At 44.1% G+C, this 22,247-nt stretch overlaps 1 protein-coding gene across 1 annotated transcript in view; it reads right to left on the minus strand.

Moving 5' to 3' along the window:
- The window catches only part of SALL4 (spalt like transcription factor 4), a 76,889-nt gene that overhangs the window by 26,558 nt on the left and 28,084 nt on the right, over positions 1-22,247 (minus strand). The window contains exons 2-3 of the mRNA XM_044088985.1: positions 17,972-20,596; positions 16,323-16,708 (exon numbers count right to left, since the gene is read on the minus strand). Of these exons, the coding sequence (XP_043944920.1) occupies positions 16,323-16,708; positions 17,972-20,596 (3,011 nt within the window). The remainder of the gene's footprint in view (positions 1-16,322; positions 16,709-17,971; positions 20,597-22,247) is intronic.

Genomic DNA, 22,247 nt, shown 5'->3' on the forward strand with positions numbered 1-22,247 from the left:
AAGGCCTATGCTGGGGTAAAAACAAAAATTCCCTAAGCCTTTTCCTGGAATCAGAGAAGTCCTGACCTTCCCACTTAAAATGCTCCCTCATGGAATGAAGAGTTTCTGAAAAAGAAAAATCCTCAGGAGGAGAAGCAGAAGGAGTAGAATCATCCACATCAGAATCAGAATAAGGAGAGTACTCCTGCAAGTCTTCAGCCGAAGACTCTGAAACATCCGAAGCCTGCTCAAAACTCCCTAGCTCAGGTTCCACCCTAGGTCTCTTATCAGGAGGGGGCAAAGAACCCCTAATCAGAGTAATCAAATCTTCTGCCATTTTAAGCATATGCTTCTTGGGCACAGTTCCAGAAGAACTAGGGGTGACACCAACTGAAGCTAAACCTGGCCTGCCTCTAGGAGAAGCCTTGGAAACATAAGGAGAGGGCCTAACCACCCTAGGCAGGGAGGGGAGTATAGTAACCTGAGAAGCCCCATCACCCTGGCCTGCCTCCTGAGAGGCCACATCCTGCAATAACAAGGTCTCTCCCTGGGATCCCAAAGAAACCTCCGGTGGAACCACCGGCTCCACCGACACCTCTAAAGAACCGGCGTCCGGACGGTTCTTCTAGCCTAGGCTTCACTGCTTTGTCCTTGCGCTTCTTGAAGAAGCGGCGCGGAGCATCCCGCGGCATTTTATAATTACACCGCTTCCCGAAGACTAACGTGGCACAATCTAATCTCCTCTTGATAGTTCGCTTATTAAATCTAGCACAAAGCGACACCCAACAACGTCGTGCTCAGGCCCTAAACAAGGAATACACAAAGTATGATAGTCTCTATGCGGTATCTGTTTCCCACAAGAAATACAATTATTCACTTTTTCTGACATCCGGTAAACCACTGAGGCAAGAAAAACTAAAATATTCCCCAACGGGGTACTTAGCCAACTTTGACTCAGTCTGAAACTCCGAAAACGAAAAATTTCAGAACGCCAACCGGCACTTGCAATACTGCTTCTGCATCGGACCATGCGGCAAAAAAGACTGGGGATATGACGTCGGTCATGCGCATTTGTACCCTGACGTCCTGATGTCAGTCAAATGCGCCTTGACCGACGTCAGCCTTATACTTTGATATTCGGGCCGACCGAGGACAGCGGACTACCCAAGTGTAAGGACTGCAGCAATGTGAGATGAAGAACATCCTGGATAGCAACAGGGAATACACTCGAACATCTACATTTATGGCAAATCTACACAACTGTACTATGTTCGTGTTTCAAACAGCATTAGGAGCGGCTATGAGACCCTGCAGAACTGCAGTGGCAAAGCCTGCCCTGGATTTAGAGTAGAGTGGCAGATGACAGTGCTTTGTAAAAGTGTGCACTGAACTCCAAGTAGCTGCCTCTAAAATGTCCTTGGTTGGTACTCCCCTGAGAAAGACTGCTGAAGTGGCTGCAGCTCTGCACTGGCTTGCAATGGTACAAGTTGCAGAAATGAATGCAGTGGCCTATCTACTTTTGATAGTCTGCTTTGAGATAGCAATTACTAGTGGCATATGTTGCAGGATCACAAGGAAAGGCTGTCTCTTTTCTAAAATCTTTGGTTCTGTCCAAGTAGAATCTAAGCTGTCTGTGCACGTCCAAAGAATGCAGAATTCTTTCCCCCTTGTTCTGTGGATTTGGATAAAAAGTTGGCAGATGAACGTTTTGGTTAAGAGCCACACTAGACACCACTTTAGGCATAAATGTTGGGTTTGTCCTCAGGGAGACCTTGTCCGGATAAAAAAAAAAATGATAAAAAAGGTTCCACAGCCATGAGTGCCTGTAGCTCTGAAACTCGTCTTGCAGAAGTTATTGCTAGGAGCAGAGCAGTTTTCCAAGATAAAAACTTTATTATCAGCAGTAGCAGCTGGCTCAAAAGGAGGCAGGGTGAGTTTTTCCAAGACATAGTTGAGGTTCCATGCAGGCACTGGTGATCTCCTTGGAGGCCTTAAATTTTTGGCTCCTATGAGGTACTGTTTTAATAATGGATGAGAAAAGATTGGTAGCTCTGCATTGTAATGAACCGAAATGGCAGAGGCATGAATTTTAATAGATGAGAAAGACAGGCCTTTGTCCAGCATCTCAGTTAAGTATTGTAAAATCTGAGGAATATTTGGCACAGCTGTATCTGTTCCTTGTGCCCGATTCCAAGCACAGAATCTCTTCCATTTTCTAGCATAAGATTTTCTAGTACTAGACCTTCTGGCTTCCAAAATGACATCCATCACAGCTTTGCTGAGAGGTGCGTTTTGTAGGACTACATTAACAGTCATGCTGCCAGGTTTAAAGTCCTGAGTTGGCTATGCAGGATCCGATTGTTTTGCTGGGACAGTAGACTAGGTACTTGAGGTAAGGTCCAAACTGGGCATTGAGACAAGCTCCCTAATATTCGGTACCAGTGCTGGTGGGGCCAGTCTGGAGCAATCAGCATCATGTTTGGCTTCTCCTGTCTGACCTTTAGGAGTACCTTGGGGAGGAGAGGCAGAGGGGGAAAGGCATATACAGATAGGTTTTTCCAGCTGAAGGATAGGGCGTTCACTTTCCATGCTTGCCTGTGATAAATCCTTGTGCAGAAACTTTAGTTGGTAATTGTGAGGGGAGGCACTTTCCATGCTTGTCTGTGATAAATCCTTGTGCAGAATCTTTTTAGTTGGCAATTGTGAGGGGAGGCAAACAGATGTCTGGGCATCGCCATTTCCTTGTTATCAAGCTGAAGACTTGTGGATCCAGCTGCCACTCGTGGGGATCCATGAGGTTTCTGCTTAGTTCGTCTGCAAGAGTATTTTTCCTTCCTGGCAGGAATTGTGCCTGCAGATGTACTTGGTAAGTCAATGCTGTGTCCCATAAAGTCATGGCTAGTCTGCAAAGGGGGGCAAGAATGTGTGCCCCCCTGCTTGTTTATATACCACATGACCGTGGTGTTGTCTGTCTTTATCAGTAGTTGTCCTGGATGAAGTAGGTCCTTGAAGGCTGTCAGGGAATTTTGAACAGCTATCTCTTTTTGATCAATATGTATTTGCATTTGGTTTGAGGTCCATGTGCCCTGAATGAATCTTCCTGCCATGTGGGCCCCCCAGGCATAATCGGATGCATCCGTTGTTAGTGTCTGTCTGGCTGGGGGTTATGTGAATGGCTGTCCCTTGTTTTGGTGACAAGCCTTTGCCCACCATCGAAACTCCTGTTGCAGGCAGGGAATGAGAGTAATTACAGTTTCCAGACTGTGGCAATGTTGAGTCCAAACACTTTAGGTACCATTGAAGTTTCCTCATATGCAGTCTTGCATATGAAATTAGTAAGATGCAGGATGCCATGAAGCCCAAAGCCTGCAGAATTTTTCTTGCACATAACTGGGCCTTTGTTGCTAACATTTTGAAATAGGTAGTCCGTTGCCTTTGTCTGGCTTGAGATAAGCCATCTGGGCAGTTGTATTTAAGCTTGCACCCAGGAATATTCTCTCTTGAGAGGGGTACTAGCTTTGATTTCTTTTTGTTGACTGTGTACCCTAGGCATGTTAGACGTTTTTTCACAAACGTTACATGCTGTAGAAGGATGTCCTTGTATTCGTCTGTCTGCAGAATGCAATTACTGGTGCCAGGCACTTTGTAAAGACCCTGGGCGCAAAGCCAAAGGGCAGTGCAGAGAATTGGTAAAGCAATGAGCCAGCCTTGAATCTAAGGTATCTTCTGCATATTTGTCTGATTGGGACATGCAGGTATGCCTCTTTTAGGTCTAAAGTTACAAGCTAAGCGTTCTTGCCCAGCATGGGCAGAAGCTGCTGCAAAGTCAACATTTTGAATTTTGGTATTTCCAGGAATGTGTTCAGAACCGATAGGTCCAGTATTGGCCTCCAAGCATTGTCCTTTCTGGATACCAAGAACAGTCTTGAGCAAAATCCTTGTCCCCGCTCTTGCTCTGGCACTTGTTGAATGGCCCTCATGTCCATGAGGGACGAGACTGGTTTTGCGCCTCTGCCCATTGATTTTTTGGCAGATCTGGCCAGCCGTTTGCCTTTGGCAGCGTATGGAAATGGAACCTGTAGCCTTGTGACAAGATATTTAGAACCCACTTGTCCTGTGTTATAATGTGCCAATTTTGAGAAAAAAGTGCTAAATTTTCCCCCTAAGGGTGCCACCAGGAAATAAGTGCTTGATGCAGGCAGGGGGTAGTCATTGGGATGGTATCTTGTAAGGCTGTGATCTGTCTTCTCCACTTTTGGAGGTAGAAGCACCCCATTGCTTTGACCTGTATGAATCTTGTGCCTGGGATCTGCCTCTAGGGCGTCTGCATCTGCCCCTTTGAAGTCTGTCTGACACAGGAAAGGACCAATTCTTTGTCTGACACAGGAAAGGACCAATTCTTTGTAGGCCAGTGTCTACTAAACCTAGGTGGCTGTACTTGTAAAAATTCTTTGACAGTTTGCATAGATTTAGCTTTGTTTGGTGTTAAGGCAGAAGAGATGTTAAAGAAAATGGAGGACAAAGTATCATGCTGTAAAGGTGCATCTAATAATTTAACTTTGACATGATCAGGCAGATTTTGTTCCTTTAACCAAGCCTCCTAATTACAGAATCCGCAACTGCGGCCCTGCAGGAGGCCTCCAGAGAATCAAAACCACATTGCAAAGTACGTTTTCCAACTTAATAAATCCTGCATTTCCTTGTTTTCTGCACATTCAGAGTTTAATAACATTTTCTGTTTAAACAATGCCATGACATGTTGCTGATATTTAAGCATATGAAACTGACAGTTTAAGGCCCTTATAGCCAAGGTAGCAGATATGTAAACCTCCCCCCCCCCATCTATCCAGTGCCCTTGATTCTCTGTCAAAGGGGGTAGGGTTTTCTGCAGCAGAAGCCTTAACCCCTTTAGGACTCTGTGAAATAGTTTCTGGGTCTGCAGCAGGGTTTTTGAAAAAGAATTTGAGAGAGTCAGGAACCCTGTAATATCGGTCAGGCTTAACAGGAGCTGGAGGTAAGGGGTCAGGGGTCAGACTAGACTCTGAAAACACATCTACAATGTCCAACACAGGTGGAATGGCTAGAGGTCTGTGTTGAGGTAGTAAAAGAAGTCCCGGAGCCTCTTAGATTCTGAAAAATCTTGGCTCTCCCAGCGGAAATGCTCCCTCATGGTATGTTAGGTTTCCCCCAAAAGAACAGTCCTCAGGAGGAGAAGCTGAAGGAATAGATTCTTCAGAAACAGAATCCTCATAGGGGGGAAGAGAATATTCCTGGTCAGAAGAGGAATGAGAAGAAATAGAAACCTGATCTGAAGATTCATAATCTGTCTCTTGCCTAGGCCTCTTTATCAGGAGGGGGATGGGAACCCATGATCAAGGTAATCAAGTCTTCGGCCATTTTGAGCATCTGTTTTTTGGGCATGGAGGCCTGTCCACGTGGCTCTTGAGTTTTGTTTCTTTGTCTTTGAAGGTGCTTTAGTCTTTGCCTTTGAAGCTGAAGCCGGTTTAATGTACAGATGTTTAGTTCTGAATACACCCTCAGAAGCCAGTGCCTGCTCAGCGGCTCCGGACCCATCTGAAGGAATACTGCCCGAGGCTCCAATACCTTGAGTTTCCAGCGGCATAGACTCCACGTGGGAGTCGGTAGCGGCCTGCGACTCTAAAGTAGCGAGAGTCAGGGGCTGCGAAAGCACCTCACTGAGAACCGGCGACTGGCTTAGGAGAAGCTTAGTTGTCGGTTTTGGGCCTTGGCTGTCTATCTTTTTCTTTGCGTTTTTTGTGAACTCTGGTAGTCGGATGGCTATCCTTTCTGGATAATTAAAACTGCGTCCAAAGTAGTTTAATGCAAAATCATACAGACTCTTAATAGTGCGTTGGTTAAATCTAGCACAAAACAGACAACCTGAAACATTATGGTCAGGGCCTAGGCAAGGAATATAGTACGAATGAAAGTCCTTATGAGGTATTTGCTTTCCACAAGAAATAACTTTTTCTGACATCGGTCTGGAGCAAGAAAAAAAAAAAAGTTTCCCCAACGGGATACTTGGCTTTAAGACTTCGGATCTGAAATTCGAACACGAAAATCTCAGGAATCGGCCGATCGGCACTTGAGAACTGCTTCTGCTTCGGGCACCGCGCGGAAAGAAAGACTGAAGAAAATGTCGTCTGCTTCTTTTATACCCCTGATGACCAGACGTCAGGGAAGGGGAGACAGCAGCTGACGCAGGACCCATGACTTTGGAATTCAAGCCAACTGAGGGCAACCTGCCAGCAGGATTACCCAAATGTAATAACTGCAACAGTGAAACATGAAGAACATCTGTGGTTTCTTGGGGTGGTTCGACCCTTGGGCCCAAGGAAAGTACAGTTTTGTACTTGCCATAAATGCAGATGTTCAAGTGCTCATACAGCTGCAGTCATTACAGATGGGTTATCCTGCAGTCAGGCGGGTCCTCGGTCGGCCGAATTCCAAAGCCTAGGTCAGGCGTTTGTTGTCGTTGCTTCTTCCCCAACGTCACTGCGGCAGGGGTATAAAAAAAGAGGCAGCCAACGCCATCTTCTTCAGTTTTTCTTGCCCCAGATGTCAGGTGCCCCCAGAAGGAAGGCAAAACATAAATTTATGTAATCATGCAATATAGAATAATCAAAAAGCAGTAGTTGCAAGCAAATACAAATACCCCAAATAGGTTGTATGAGAAGGTGTTTGACAGGAGGCCTGTCCTAAAAGGGGACAGAGGGGGGGTAACCTGGACTGCAGCTGTATGAGCACTCTAACATCTACATTTATGGTAGGTACAAAACTGTACTATGTTCATCGTGCATACAGTTGCAGTCATTACAGATGGGAAGAATCCCAAAGCTAAGTAGGGGTGGCAGGCACTAAGTGGAACTAGGAGGAGCAAGGATGCCCTGCAAGACTGCTGTGGCAAATCCCGCTCTAGATGTGGAAGGTAATAGTGCTTGGAGAAAGTGTGCACTGAACTCCAAGTGGCTGCTTCCAAAATGTCCTTGGTAGGAACCCCCCTGAGGAAAGCTGCAGAGGTAGCTGTGGCCCTGGTGGAGTGGGATCTGATGCTTGTAGGCACAGTTTTTCCATGAAACGAGTAACAAAAGCGTATGCAGTGGGCTATCCATTTTGAGATTGTCTGTTTGGAAATGGCCTTTCCTTGAGCACCTGTAGCATAGTCGCTCGGATTTCCTGAATGGCTTTGTCCTGTCCAAATAATAACGAAGTTGTCTGTGAATGTCTAAGGAATGTAGTAGTCTTTCCCCTTTGTTTTGTGGATTAGGATAAAAGGTAGGTAAGTGGATAGTCTGATTCAAAGCTACACTGGATACTACCTTTGGCATGAAGGTAGGGTTGCTTCGTAAGGAAACTCTGTCCTGATGGAAAATGATGAAAGGTTGCACAGCCATGAGGGCCTGTAGCTCCGAAACCCTGCGTGCAGAGGTGATAGCCAGAAGGAAGGCTGTTTTCCATGACAAGTATTGTAGTTCTGTTGAAGAAGCTGGCTCGAAGGGAGGAAGGGTCAGCTTTTCCAATACGAAGTTGAGGTCCCAAACAGGGACTGGGGGTTTCCTTGGGGGTTTTATATTCTTTGCCCCTCTGAGGAACTGTCCTATGAGAGGATGAGAGAATAAAAGGAGGATCTGTGTTGTATTGTGCAGAAATGGCTGAAGCATGGATTTTAATGGAGGAGAAGGAAAGTCCACTGTTTAACATCTCAGCTAGGTACTGTAAAATTTGAGGTAAATTTATTACCCAAGGATTCTGGCCCTTTTCTTGATTCCAGGCAAAGTTTCCATTTGGCGGAGTAGGCTTTTCTAGTAGAAGGTCTTCTGGCCTCCAAGATGACATCCTGCACCTCCTTGGAGAGGAGGGTCTGTTGGGAAATCAAGGAATTCTCCATGCAGCTAGATTTAGGGTTTTCAGCTGGCTGTGAAGAGTCTTGTAGTTGTACTGGGACAACAGAAGAGGGACTAGAGGTAGGATCCATGGTGGGGAATGTGTCAGGCTCTTCAGGAGCGGATACCAGTGTGGTCTTGGCCAGTCTGGAGCAATGAGAATCATTTTCGGCCTCTCTGCTGTGGCTTTTAATAGAACTTTGGGCAGCAGAGGCAGAAAGGCATAGACTGTCAACGTTGTCCAATTGAAAGTGCGCCCACTTTCCAGGCCTCTGGATGATAGGTCCTTGAACAAAATTTTTTCAACTGGTAATTTCTGTGGGTAGCAAAGAGATCTATGTCTGGCTGTCCCCATGCCAGAGTTATTTGTGAAAACTTGAGGATGCAACTTTCATTCGTGTGGATCTGTCATATTTCTGCTTAGGCTGTCTGTCAGTGTGTTTTCCTTCCCTTGCAGGAATTGTGCCTGTAGTTGAATTTGCAATTCCAGTGCTGTGTTCCATAGGGTCATGGCTTGCCTGCACAGGGGGTATGAATGAGTTCCCCCCTGTTTATGTACCACATCACTGTGGTGTTGTCTGTCCTTATCAATAGCTGGCCTGGATGTAGTAGATCTTTGAAGGTCATAATAGCATTTTGCACGGCTAGCATTTCCTTTTGGTTGATGTGAAGGTGCTTCTCTTTTTGGGACCATTTTCCCTGAATGCACTGATCTGTCATGTATGCCCCCCAGGCGTAGTCTGAGGCGTCTGTTGTGATGATTTGAGTTGCTTGAGGTACACAAAAAGGGAGACCTACGTTTCTTTGGCATGCTTGAGCCCACCACAGAAATTCCTTTTGAAGGCATGGAATGAGTTTCCAAGCTGTGGCTGTGTTGAGACCATAAGTTTTTTAGGTACCATTGAAGTTTCCTCATATGCAGCTTTGCACATGGGATTAGTAGGATGCAAGATGCCATGAATCCCAGAGCCTGCAGGACTTTCCTTGCAGTCAGCCTGGTGAAGGTTGCCATTTTTCTGAAGTATTGAGACAGTTGCCCTTGTTTTTCTGGCGTGAGGTAGGCCATCTGGGTGGTTGTATTCAAGCTGGCATCCAGGAAAATTTGTTGAGAGTGTATTAGTTTTGATTTCTTTTTGTTGACTGTGTATCCCAGAAAGTAACAGTTTTATTACAAACACCAGGTGTTTCAGAAGTATGTCCTTGCTGTCCGCTTGGATCAGGCAGTCATCCAGATATGGGTAGATTTGTATTCCTTGTAGTCTGCAGAAGGCGATTACTGATGCCAGGCATTTCGTAAACACTATGGGCGCAGTAGATAAGCCAAAGGGCCATGCAGAGAATTGATAATGGGTTGAACCTGCAAGAAATCTGAGGTATCTTCTGCAATCTTGTCTGATAGGGACATGCAGGTATGCCTCCTTGAGGTCCAATGTTACCAGCCAAGACTCCTTGCCCAGCATGGGAATAAGCTGCTGTAATGTGAGCATCTTGAATTTTGGTATCTGTAAATATGTGTTTAGGATGGATGGGTCTAAGATAGGTCTCCAATCTTTGTCTTTCCTTGGTACCAGGAATAGTCTGGAATAAAACCCTTGACCTTGTTCTTTTGCAGGTACCTCTTGAATCGCTTACATGTCCATGAGAGCTGAAATTTGTTTTTGTGCCTCTGCCCTTTGATTTTGTGGCAGGTTTGGCATGCCTCTCATTTTTGGAAGGGTGTGAAAGTGGAACCTGTAGCCTCTGTCTATAGTGTCCAGAATCCATTTGTCTTTTGTAACAATATGCCAATTTTTTGAGAATAATGCCAGTTTTCCGCCCAAAGGTGCTACCGTTAAAGCTTTGCTTGGCAGGTAAAGGGGGAAGTCATTGTGTCTGTTTTCTAAAGGACTGTGATCTATCTTCTCCACCTCTTGGGGTTGGTGCTTGCCACTGTCTGGCTCTGAAAGATCCTTGAGGTTGCCCTCTACCCTTTGGGCGTCTGTATCTGCCCCTTTGAGGTCTGTCCGTGGCTGGAAAGGACCAATTTTTTGAAGGCCAGTTTCTGCCGAAACGTGGAGGTTGTACCTGCAGGAAATCTTTCACCGTTTGCATTGATTTCGCTTTTTCCTCCATTTTCTTTAGTACCTCCTCAGCTTTAACACCAAACAATACATCTTTTTGAAGAGGTGCATCTAATAATTTAGCTTTGACATGATCTGGTAAGGCTTGCTCTTTGAGCCAAGCATGCCTACGTATAACAGACCCCGTAACAGCAGCTCTACATGAGGCCTCTAAAGCATCAAAACCACACTGCAAGGTATGTTTACCAACTTGCTCTGCACCATGCAACAAATCCTGCAACTCTTTTAAATTTGGTTGTTCTGATTGTGTCATTTTGCTTTTCAACTGAGATAACAAAAACTGTTAATATTTTAACATACGGAACTGACAGTTTAATGCCCTCATGGTTAAAGTGGCCAAGGTGTACACCTTTTTCCCCCACCTTTCTAATGCTCTGGAATCTCTCTCTGAAGGTAATGGGTTTTTAGCAGTAGAGGCCTTAATTCCCTTGGGACCCTGTGAAATAGTTTCTGGGTCAGCAGTATGGCTTTTATATAGGAACTGGTGAGAATCAGGAACCCGGTAATACCAGTCTGGTTTTACAGGAGCTGGAGGCAAAGAATCTGGATTAAGGCTGGCTTGTGTGTACACATCATCCAATATCTCTAAAACAGGAGGGATAGCCAGGGGCCTATGCTGAGGGAGCAAAAGAAAATCCCTGAGCCTTTTCTTGGAATCCGAGTAATCTTGGCCTTTCCAGTGAAAGTGTTCCATCAATGTATGTAGGGTTTCCCCAAAAGAGTAGTCCTCGGGGGGGGGGGGGGAGAGACAGAGGGAATAGACTCCTCTGCATCAGAGTCTTCGAAAGGAGAATAGGCATAATCCTGGTCCTCAGAATGTTCAGAGGTAATAGAGGCTTGATCTGAGGAAGGGTAGTCTTCCTCTAATCTGGGCCTTTTGTCAGAGGGGGGTTGAGAACCCCTGATAAGAGTAATCAAATCCTCAGCCATTTTGAGCATGTTTTTTAGGCATGGGGCCTTGAGGGGGGGGGGGGTCTGAGGTTCCTGTTTTTTGGTTTTCATGACTGCTTTAGATTTGGTGAAAGCTTTAATAGAGAAGGAAGAAGGCCTGAAGACACCTTGAGAAATGGCAGGCCTGTCTAAACTCTGAGTTTCCCCGCCAAGAGTGGCGTCGGTATCTGTAGTAGGAATGGGGACCAAGGAGCCTGCGACCTCGGGTACTGAAGATACCGGTAATGTTGTGTCATCGGTACTCAGGGGCTGCATAGGCGCCCCGCTGAGAACCGGAGAACCGGTAGTCGGCCTTAGCGTGGTGTCAGTAGTCGGTGCAGACCTCGTATGTCGGTCCTTATTTTTTATTTAATTTATTTTACATTTGTTAACCGGGCTAGTCTAGCTGGATATATGTCCATTTTCAGTAGAGGCCCGGGGAGAAAAGCTCCACACAAATCTATACTAAGAGACGTATTAATAAAAATTTAAGTACAATAAGAATATACATTTAGTAAAAAGAACAACAAATACCTAAGGCACACACAAAAATATACTAGGTCAGTGGTAGCATCACAATTAAAATGCTAAAGATTAGCAATTAGTTTCAATAATCCGTCAGAGAGAAAGAAGTATAACAAGAGTTTAGAAGGGATTAATGTAGAAATACAAGAGAGGAGAACAGTGAGAAACAAAAGTCTAGAAGGAGAAGAAGTAAGAAGATGGAAAAGAGGGCAGGGGAGAGAAAAAGAGGAGCGAGTCAGAGCATAAGAGGAGAGCAAAAGGGCAAGAAAAAAGTAAGTATATGTGTAGCTAATAAGAACAGTATATAGTTAAAGTAGAGTAGGGGGGAATGAAGAAGGTTAGTCAGGACTTATCTTTGCGTCTTTTACTCCAGTTGGAGTCGGAGTATCCGACGACATAGTATAATTAAATCTTTTACCAAAATAGTGAAGGGCGAACTCCACCCGGCGCTTCATAGTGCACTTGTTGAATTTAGCACAAAAACGGCAGGCCGAGACGTCGTGGTCTGGGCCTAAGCAAGGTATACAGAAAGAGTGGAAATCCTTATGCGGTACTTGCTTCCCACATGAAATGCAATTATTAACTTTGTCTGACATCGGTCTGAGGCAAGAAAAGTTTCCCCAATGGGGTACTTAGCTTTCAAGAAAACTTCGGCTGAAATATTTTCGTAAATCTCAGGAGCTGGCCGACCGGCACTTGCGAACTGCTTCTGCTTCGGGCACCGCGCGGCAAGTAAGACTGAAGACGACATTGGCTGCCTCTTTTATACCTCTGCCGCACTGACGTCAGGGAAGAAGCGACGACAACCGACGGTGGACCTAGACTTTGGAATTCGGCTGACCGAGGACCCGCCTGATGGCAGGATAACCCATCTGTAATGACTGCAGCTGTATGCACGATGAACATCTCTGTTTTAGAAAGACTGGTAGCTGTGAAAGAAGGTGTCAGTTTAGGTCTGGATTTGGTGTTGTGAAGGACTTCCGCAGAAGCCAGTGCCTGCACAGCGGCTCTGGACCCATCCAAGGTAGAGACAACTGCAGGATCCTTGGACGAAGAAAGCTCTGTGGCAAACTGGACTCCGAAAGGGTCTCTGTACAGCTAACATTTCTTTTTAACCGATATGCAGGTGCATCTGTTTTGGGTTCCATTTGCCCTGAATGCACTGCCCTGCAATGAGCCCCTCTGTTGTTAGGGTTTGGGCAGCAGGGTGGAGAGTGAAAGGGAGTTCCTTGTTGTGGTAGCAGGCCTCTGCCCACCAAAGGAACTCTGCCCTTAGACAAGGAATGATAAGAATCATGGTTTCCAGTCCCTGAGAATGTTGACACCATAGACTTTTTAGATACCACTGAAGTTTCCTCATATGCAGTCTTGCATATGGAATTAACAGAATTTTAAGAGGCCATGAACCTCCGGTCTTGCAGAATTTTCCTTGCAGATTAGCTGGAGTTTTTGTGGCCAGTAGGTTGAAGTAAGTTGTCAAACTTACTTCTCCAGAGTGAGGAATGCCATCTGGGAAGTTGTGTTCAAGCTTGCTCCCAGGAATACAATCTGTTGGCAGGGTATTAGGTGGGATTTCTTCTCATTGATGGTGTACCCCAGTGAGGTTAGCAGTCTCTCTACAAATGCCAGGTGTTGTAATAGCAAGTCCTGACTTTCTGCCTGAATCAGGCAATTGTCCAAGTATGGCTAAATCTGAAAATTTCTCTGCCTGCAAAATGCAATGGCTGGAGCTAGGCACTTTGTGAATACCCTGGGTGCAGTAGATATGCCAAAGGGAAGTGCAGAGAACTGATCGTGCATGGGGCCCGCCCTGAAATGTACGTATTGCCTGCAGGATTTCTTTATTGGGATGTGCAGGTAATGTTTAAGTCTAGGGTTGCCAGGCATCCTTGGTTAGCATAGGAAGAAGCTGTTGAAGAGTTAGCATTTTGAATTTTGGAACCACCAGAAAGGTGTCGAGAATAGAAAGGTCCAGGATAGGATGCCAGGAGTTTTCTTTTCTGGGAACCAGGAACAGTCTTTAATAAAAACCTTGTCCCCTTTGTTCTGCTGGGACAGGTTGAAAAGCCCTGATACTGAGGAGAGAAAGAGAGAGCACTTGTTTTTTGGGCCTCCGCCCACTGAATTGGGTGAAGTAGAATCTGTATCCTAGGGAAACCGTTTAAAACCCATTTGTCCTGGGTAATGAGTTCAAGTTTTTTGCATGCAGGGCGAGCTTTCCTCCTAAGGGAGCAAGTAATTGAGTAGAGCTTGGAAGAGTTAAGGATAAGTCATTGTGCTGTTTTTCCATAGGGGGTGGCTTACTACTCCCTGCTTTGGAAGTGGAAGCCCCCCACTGCTTATATCTGTGCATAGCCTGAGACTGAAGTCTTAGTGGTCTGCTGCTCCTGGGTTTGGACTGAAGGCCTGGAAGGGACTGGAAAAGACCAGTTCTTTGAAGGCCAGTGTCTACTGAATCTAGGGGGCTGTACTTGTAAGAAATCGTTAACAGTTTGCATAGATTTAGCCGTTTCCTCCATCCTTAAAGGACTTCTGCTTTGTTTCCAAAAAGGCGGTCTTGGTTTAAGGATGCATCCAGTAATCTAGCTTTAACATGATCCGGCAAGTTTTGTTCCTTAAGCCAAGCATGCCTTTTAAGTACAGACCCAGTGACAGCAGCCCTGCACCCTGCAAGATGCTTCTAAAGCATCAAAAACACATTGCAAAGTATGTTCACCAACTTATTCAGCAGAATGCATTACCTCTTGCAAATCTTTGTGTTCAGCACAGTCAGGAATCAACATAATTTTCTGTTCAAGTAGCCCCATAATATGGTGCTGATACTTTAACATATGAAACTGGCAATTTTTAAGCCATAATGGCCAAAGTAGCAGAAGTGTATACCTTCTTACCCAATCTGTCTAAAGCTCTAGAGTCCCTATCAGAAGGGGTAGGATTTTTGGCAGTAGTAACCTTAATGCCTTTTGGTCCTTGGGAAATGGTCTCTGGATCCGCAGTAGGATTCTTGAAGAGGAATTTGAGATTCAGGTACTCTGTAGTACCGGTAAGGTTTCCTGGGAGCTGGGGGCAAAGTGTCTTGGGCAAGGCTGGATTCCAAGAAAACATCTACAACCTCCAGAACAGGAGGGATAAGCTAGAGGCCTGTGTTGAGGCAGGAGTAAAAATTTCAAGCCTCTTTGGACTGGCTTTCCTAGCGGAAATGTTCCCTAAGCGTATGTAAGGTTTCACCAAAAGAAAAATCTTCTGGAGGGGAAATGGAATCCTCTGCATCAGAATCCTCATAAGTAGATAAGGGTCAATCCTGGTAGTCAGAAGGAACAGAGATCAGATTCCTGATCAGAAGAATCAAAGAAAATTACTTCTAGGTCTAAGGAAGGCTGGCCTCCCCTAATTAAGGTAATAAGGTCTTCAGCCATTCTTATCATTTGTTTTTGAGGCATATGGGCCTGAGAATGCAGTTTGGTCATCAGTTTTCTAGGTGTAGTGAGTTTTAGACCTCAGGAATTCGGTATTCTTAGCTTGAAACGAAGTAGTCGGTTCAATATGAAAATCGGTAGGCCTGAATACACCCTCAGAAGCTGGTGCCTGCACAGTGGCTCCGGACCCATCCAAGGTAGAGACATCCATAGGTTCCATAGTCGAAGCATCTCGCGGCATACCGGACTCCGAATGGATCTCAGTAGAGGCCTGCAAATCTGTAGTAGCAGGTATCAGGGGCTGCGAAAGCACCCCACTGAGTACCAACAGACTGGCGACTATTTTAACGGGAAGAGTCATCGGCAGTTTTGGACCTCTTTATCCTTACTTTTTTTTTTCAGATCATCAGTAATTGGATGGCTTAACAAAGCCATTTTGGAGTACGGAAATAGAGAATGAAAGCATTTAGCTACAAAAATAGCCCGACGACAAATAGTTCAGGCGTTGGACAGCAAGGGACGTCGTGGTCTGGGCCTAAACAGGTGACATAGTACGAATGAAAATCCCTATGGGGTATTTGCTTTCCACAGGCAAGACAATTGTTAATTTTTTCTGACATCTGTTAGAACAAAAAAAAAAGGATACCCAATGAGGTGCTTATCTTGACTTCAGGTCTGAAACTCGAAAAAGAAAATTTCAGGAGTCGGCCGACTGGCACTTGCGAACTGCTTCTGCTTCGGGCATGGCAAGAAAGACTGATGTAATGTAATGACGTCGGCTGCATGCTTTATACCCTTGACAACCGGACGTCATAAAGTGATCAGAAGACTCTGGTATTCAGGCCGGCTGAGGGCTACCTGCAGGCAGATAACCTAAATGTGATGACTGCAACAGTGAAACATGAAGAACATCTGCAACATTCAGGCATGACTGTCATGTTACAAGAAAATGGGCTGATGATTTTAGACATGTTACTTCAGCCATCTTCCCACACAAGATAATGGGAACTACTCAGAAGTACAAAATATTATTTTACTTTTCATGTTCTCAGTTGGACTAACCTGTGGAAATGCATGAATGCAAACCAAGGGGCATTTATGTTTAGGAAGCCATCTGATAATCTTCTGCCAGCCAACTCTCCATCAGAAGCAGGTTTTCATCTTGTTTCATGGTACACTACTGTAACAATGTGATTGGTGAAGCTCAGTTATGAAATACTGCACACACCTTTAAGCCTATCACAGCAGGGTATTCTTTATGTGGAACAGCACGACAGAATCAATACAAAAGCACTCTGACTTAACATTTCACTTACAAACCCGACAATCAAGTACTTTTAAAATTTCAAGCCGAGAGGCTGCCGCTGTGCCAAAGTGGGTGTTACAACAAACTTCATATTACAAAGCATCATCTTAAGATTCCTCATAAATGCACTCTTAAAACTTACCTTTAGGTTTCCTTTAGTGGTAAAAGCTCTTCCACAAAGTGTACATCCAAATGGCTTTTCCCCTGTATGTGTCCGTTCATGTATCTGTAGAGCACTAGCAGAAGAAAAGTTCTTTCCACACGTAGTACAAATGTGCTGCTTAGTAGGACGTCGAGGTGGCGGCACCAGACTGGGGGATAAACCATGTGCTACAGTCTGACCGGACATGCAGTGACTTAGAGTTTGAGGGGATATGCATGGAGTCACATTCTGAGGGGATATGCCATGGGTAAGAGTCTGTGCAGAGATGAATGGTGCAGAGGTAGGCAAACGAATCTCAGCAGGTGGTTCCATTTTAATATATCCTGTTGGAGCTCTGAGAAAGTTTCCCATGGCAGGAGTTCCTCCTAGATTTGTGGGAGAGAGGGAGATATTTCAGCCTTCCTAATACAAATTCACATTTCAACCACGCCCATCAAGACAAAAAAAAAAAGGGAAACCATAACTATATGCATTGATCAGGTTTCTGCACTGACGTATGTAATAAAAGAAAAATTGGTACTTGCGTATTATCGCAACCAGATTTTCGTGGTTGCGAAATTGGCATGAAAACTGCGGGAAACACCATAAGGTGTTAAGTTTGACATCCTTACTGATTAGAAATCAGTTTGCCTTACTTTCAGGAAGAGTCACAGTTGTGCAAGCCTTCTTCCCGTTTGCCGTGCAGTACACACGCACGCTTCAATTGTCATGGTTGCGGTCATGAGAATGATTCAAACTGTTGACAGGTCTGCTTCGAGACCTACTCATAATCGTGTAGATCACCCTTCTGCATCACAAAAATGTAAACCAGACAAAGCAGTGTAATGTTACATTTCTTACATGACAGTATTACTTGCAATTGTTGTTATGGGGATTTAATTTTTATAGTTGGAATCTTTTTCTAACTCCTGCCATACTTCTCCAAGTAACCCGCAAAGCACAACCACTACCGGTCTTCCCCTGGGAAGTCACATTGGTTAACACTGCATGCTTGAGTTAATCAGGAATAGGTATGGGAAGACGGAACGGACTAAAAACAGAGAAGCTGCTCTTCCATACATCTCCTTTGCTTAATTTTCAGGCAATGATAATAAGACCGCAATCAACAGGACATTAGCAGCCATTCTTAATCAGGCGTGCATCTGCAAAGCAATGCACGCAAGACAGGGAGATGGTTTCTTAAATTGCTCCTGTTCCTAATAGTCATGTATAGGTTTTAGCCACTTCTGAGGAATTACAGTAACAGTGGTAAGTGTTTCCTGCACTCTGATCTGTGGAGGTACGCGCATTTCGCGACCGTGAAAATCTGGTTGCGATAATACGCAAGTACCGAAAAATTTAAATTTTCTGACAGTTATTTTTGCAAATGAATTCTGGAAGTGCCTATGGAAAATGCACTAGGTTCAAGTACCTGTGTTAGTGGGAGCCTGAAAACACTGCATGAACTATAGTTAATGCACTTGAAAATATAGCAAAACATCAACCCCGAGAAAGGATTTAACAAAAAACGTGCAGGACACAACAGGCAAAAGAGTTGAAGCAAAACAGAAAATTTCACTGAAATGAAAGGTTAACATGCTAATGACACAGCACTAATTCAGTAACTAAAGCTATATATTTATACTGACCATCGTCTCCATTGGCAAATGGCAAACCCGGCTCCTCTTTAATTTTGCGGCAAAGGTTTCCAGAAGTTAGATCCAAAGCACCATCAAGCTGTGTATCTGCACCCATACAACTATTGTCTGAACAATCTCTAGTGCCTACACCAGTTCTGTCTTCATTTCCATTAAAGCCTGGTGACTTGGAAAAGCTACTCCCAGCCTGACTGTTTGCTGGAGACAAGGCCTGAAATGATGCCGATTCAGACATCGGGCTTCTCCCCCCGTTCTGGTAGTCCATATCTTCAGCTACGGATGACGACTCATTTGTCTGCCCATCACTATCATCAGAACTGTTTTCACCAGATTTCAAATTAGCTTGCTGCTGATTTAAAGCAGAATTCAGTACTTTCATTTGATTTTCCAGAGCAGCAATACTCAAGGCTATCGAAGGTGATGTGTTCCTGCTCTCACTGTATGGTGTAGAAGGCTTGGATGGATTGTTTGAAAGCTCCTGAAGTTCTGGATACCCTTCCATCTCTACATCATCCATATTGTCATCTGTGAAACTGCTACTAAGATCATCATTTTTTTCCTCAGTCACTTCTGGATCAGTTTCAGCAACCTCAGAGTCCACTTCAGGTGCAGGTGTGTTTGGGATTTGTCCACCCATGTGCATGCGTATATGCTGTTGCAACACAACTGCATTTGTGAATTTCTTCTGGCAAATAGGACATGAATGCTGCATTTTTAAGGGTGTGTTTGCTCTATGAACACCATAGTGTGTTTTTAGGTTGCCCTTCGTAGAAAAAGCTCTACCACAAATTTTGCACTTGAATGGCCTTTCCCCAGTGTGAGTACGATAATGCATTTTTAATGAACTTTGGCAACTCAAAACTCTATGGCAAATTCTGCATTCATTATGATCATTTGCACTTTTGTCTATATTTTCAACTAACTGTTGTAGTTTAGAAGTCTCTGATCCTTGCTCAGTCCTAAATCCTTGCTCAGTCCTAATTCCTTGCTCAGTCCTAATTTCACTCTTATCAGGTAACCCACAAGTGCCAGCAGCTTGTGGTGAAGTAATTTTCTGTTCAGTGTTGGATTCTTGTTTAATTGCAGTGTATGGAAAAAGCAGGCCAGCTTCAATTCCTGAAGGAGGTGGTATGGAGTGAGAGTCATGTGACAGCATGCCATTTGGTGGTTCTCTATTATTTGAAAGTGTTGACAAATTCTGAGGTAGGCCACAGCTTGTCTGAGTAGGAAGCACTGGCAAAATGGGTTTACTATCCACAGCAGACAAAGCAGCTTCTTCTAGGGGCAAAGACATTCCATATGGGATACCATTACTGGTAGGGACATTGTCCAGATGTTCAGGTACTGGATAGGGATTCATTCGGATGTGTGGATACCTTTCTTTATGACGTTGAAAATGTACCTTAAGATTTCCCTTTGTTGTAAACCTGTTTCCACAGATGTTGCATTTGAATGGCCTCTCACCAGTATGAGAACGAAGGTGTATCTGCAAAGCACTGTCATTGCCAAAAACTTTACCACAAAACTTGCACTTGTGTTTGAAAAAGGACTCTTCCGAATTCGGTTTACCTTCCACTACAGTAATATTAGGAGGCTTTCCCTTCCCTTTCCTTAAAGCGTCTGCTGCTGCTGAAACAGCAGAAAGTGGGTTTTGAAAGATTACAGAATTTGGTGGGTGAGGCAGCAAAGGATTTGGAAATCTAGGGGACAAGGCTGGAATACCTCGAGCAGGATCTGGTTTCAGTGGTAAAGAGGAAGGAATTCCAGGAACTACAGGTACAGTACATGGAACACCAATGCTAGGATGAGGTAGCTTGCCTTGCTTCAGGGCTTCCAAAGCAAGATTCTGGCTTCCTGCTTTCTGTCCAATTAAAGCAGCTGCAGCAGAAAGTTGCTGAGACAGATGTGCACCTAAAGCTTTTAAAGGATCAGCAGCTGCAGCTACAGACGGATGAAGAACATGTGGTGCCATCATCGCAATCTGGATACGGATTTGTTCGGTAAGCTGAATCTGCTGCAGCTGTTGCTGCTGCAGGCACATCAATTGGTCAAGGATCATGGGAATTGCATTAAGGCTCGACGCTGATGTAGGGACAGTGTCGCATGCTGGTGTAGAGGCACTGTTTGATATCATAGGGTTTACTGCAGCTTTAGTGCTCTGTGCTGTCCCGTGTGAAGCATTAGTGTTTGGCACTTTAGGTTGTGATAAATAGCTTAGGTTAGTAGAGGTTACATCACCATCTGGATCACTTTTCTGACACAAATCTTCTGCCTCATTTTCCACTCCCTCTTCATACTCCTCCTCCTCCTCCTCTTCAATGTCTTTGTCCAGATGCTCCATACTGACTGCCTGCTGGACATAATTTCGGTTCTGACCTTCTAGTTGGTCACTGGCTAAAGGCAGAGGAGAAACTACTGGACAGTCATCCCTGGGTATCCTTCCCTCATTCTCATTCATGATTAGAACAGGTGGAGTCTTAGTGCAATTTTGCTTGTGTTCAATGAATTCGGACAACTCAAAGAATTCAGCACAGCATCCGTCACAAACACTAGTTTCTTCACTCTTGCATCTCTTTGCTCTCATCTCTCCATCTCCACCAGCATGTTGCAGACCACCTAAAAAACAAACAAAAAATGCTTATAAACAGCCTTATTCTACTTACCTTATGAGTGCACACAAAAACTTTATACTCCGTAAAGGTTTGCTTAGTATAAACTTTTATATATGGAAGTTAAAAAAATAGTGTAAAGTTTATAATACCATCCACTCTGACCAAAAGGAAGTGGCCAATACACTATTAGATTTGGTGCAAATTTTTTTGACTCCCCCCACAATAACTACAGTCATAGCCACCCCCATTTAAATTAATAGGGGAACATGTCTTGTGAGCCCCTTCACAAGCTAATGCCACCGCATTCATAGACCTAGAAAACATACAAGGCTGCCCAGTTAGCACAAAATATGGCCTATCTGAACCCCCTACTTAACCTCTTTAGAGCCAAGCCTCTTCACTGGTTAAAGTGGCCACTTTTCAGACTTGTGGCCCAACAATAGACCCTGTAACTACAGGATCGTTACCACTAGCCTGACATATAAAGCTGTGGAGTGTGTTACCTCAGACCTCAATTTGGACATAGAAAACCCACCCTGGACTCTCATCAGTTTACTTTCCTCAAAGGAAAGTCTTGACTTGAGTGGTTGTGCAGTACACAGCACATTTGTACCTGGCCAGGATCTGTGACACTTCCCCCCATGCAGGCATTACTGAAACTAAACCTGAACATCCATAGCTTAATAGTAATCTGACACAACCTGTGTAGTTAGCATTTCAGGTACCACTTAAGAAAACAATTTTCCACCAGTGGTGTACCACTGTTGGGGGACCCCCATTTATCAATCAGGCCAGCATTCTTGGTCTATGGTTAATCTTCAGACTCAATTGCCCTTATATGACTTGGACCATAAACAATTAGTGCAATGACATTAGTACATTTTAATCTGAGACCAAAAGTTAGTGTGGGTAAACAAAAACACCTTCCCATACTACTAGACAAACAGGTACACCAAACTGTGAAATAAAGAACAGCTCTGACATGACAAACTGCCAATGTGTAAAAAGTCACAAACAATTTATTAGTTCACAAATAGTTTTAGTTTTAAGCGCTTTTCGTTTGCTAAGCAAGCAAACTTCTTCAGAAACAATTGAATTTCAAATCCATACTTATAGAATCAGGTGGTCGTAGTAACCAATCTTGTTGCAACGTAACACATACCTTAAACTTCTTAAAGGCAAACTCATTTATAAAAGCAACTCATTTACTCTAAATGTCACTGCTAGAATTTGATAATAAAAATACGAATAAATAACTGCACTACCTTACAAACACAACATACTCAAATTAAAAACTCAACTGCTATCTCATAACATATTATCAAATAAATTATTCTCATAGACAAGTATGACTAAAAAATAGCTTAAAAACAATTATCACTAACTGTGTGTAACAGTGTATGTATGTAAACAAAAAATATGCACAACTTCCACTCCATCATCTCTGCAAACTTTTTAATTTTAAAATACTACTAATGGAACAGGTTTTATTTAAACCTGGGAAGTTATACGCATTCAGCTTGATTTGTCCAACTAACTCAAGTTCTTCGGGCTGCAGGGGTGTAGGACCCCCCCCTGATATCGTGCAAAACTTGGTCAATAGCCATAAACTTAAATTTATGTTCTCTATTTAGTTGAATGTGTTTAGCTAGGGC

This window comes from Protopterus annectens, chromosome 12.part0, assembly GCF_019279795.1.
Source record: "Protopterus annectens isolate FY-2018-M chromosome 12.part0, PAN1.0, whole genome shotgun sequence".
In the NCBI taxonomy this organism is placed as follows: Eukaryota; Metazoa; Chordata; order Ceratodontiformes; family Protopteridae; genus Protopterus; species Protopterus annectens.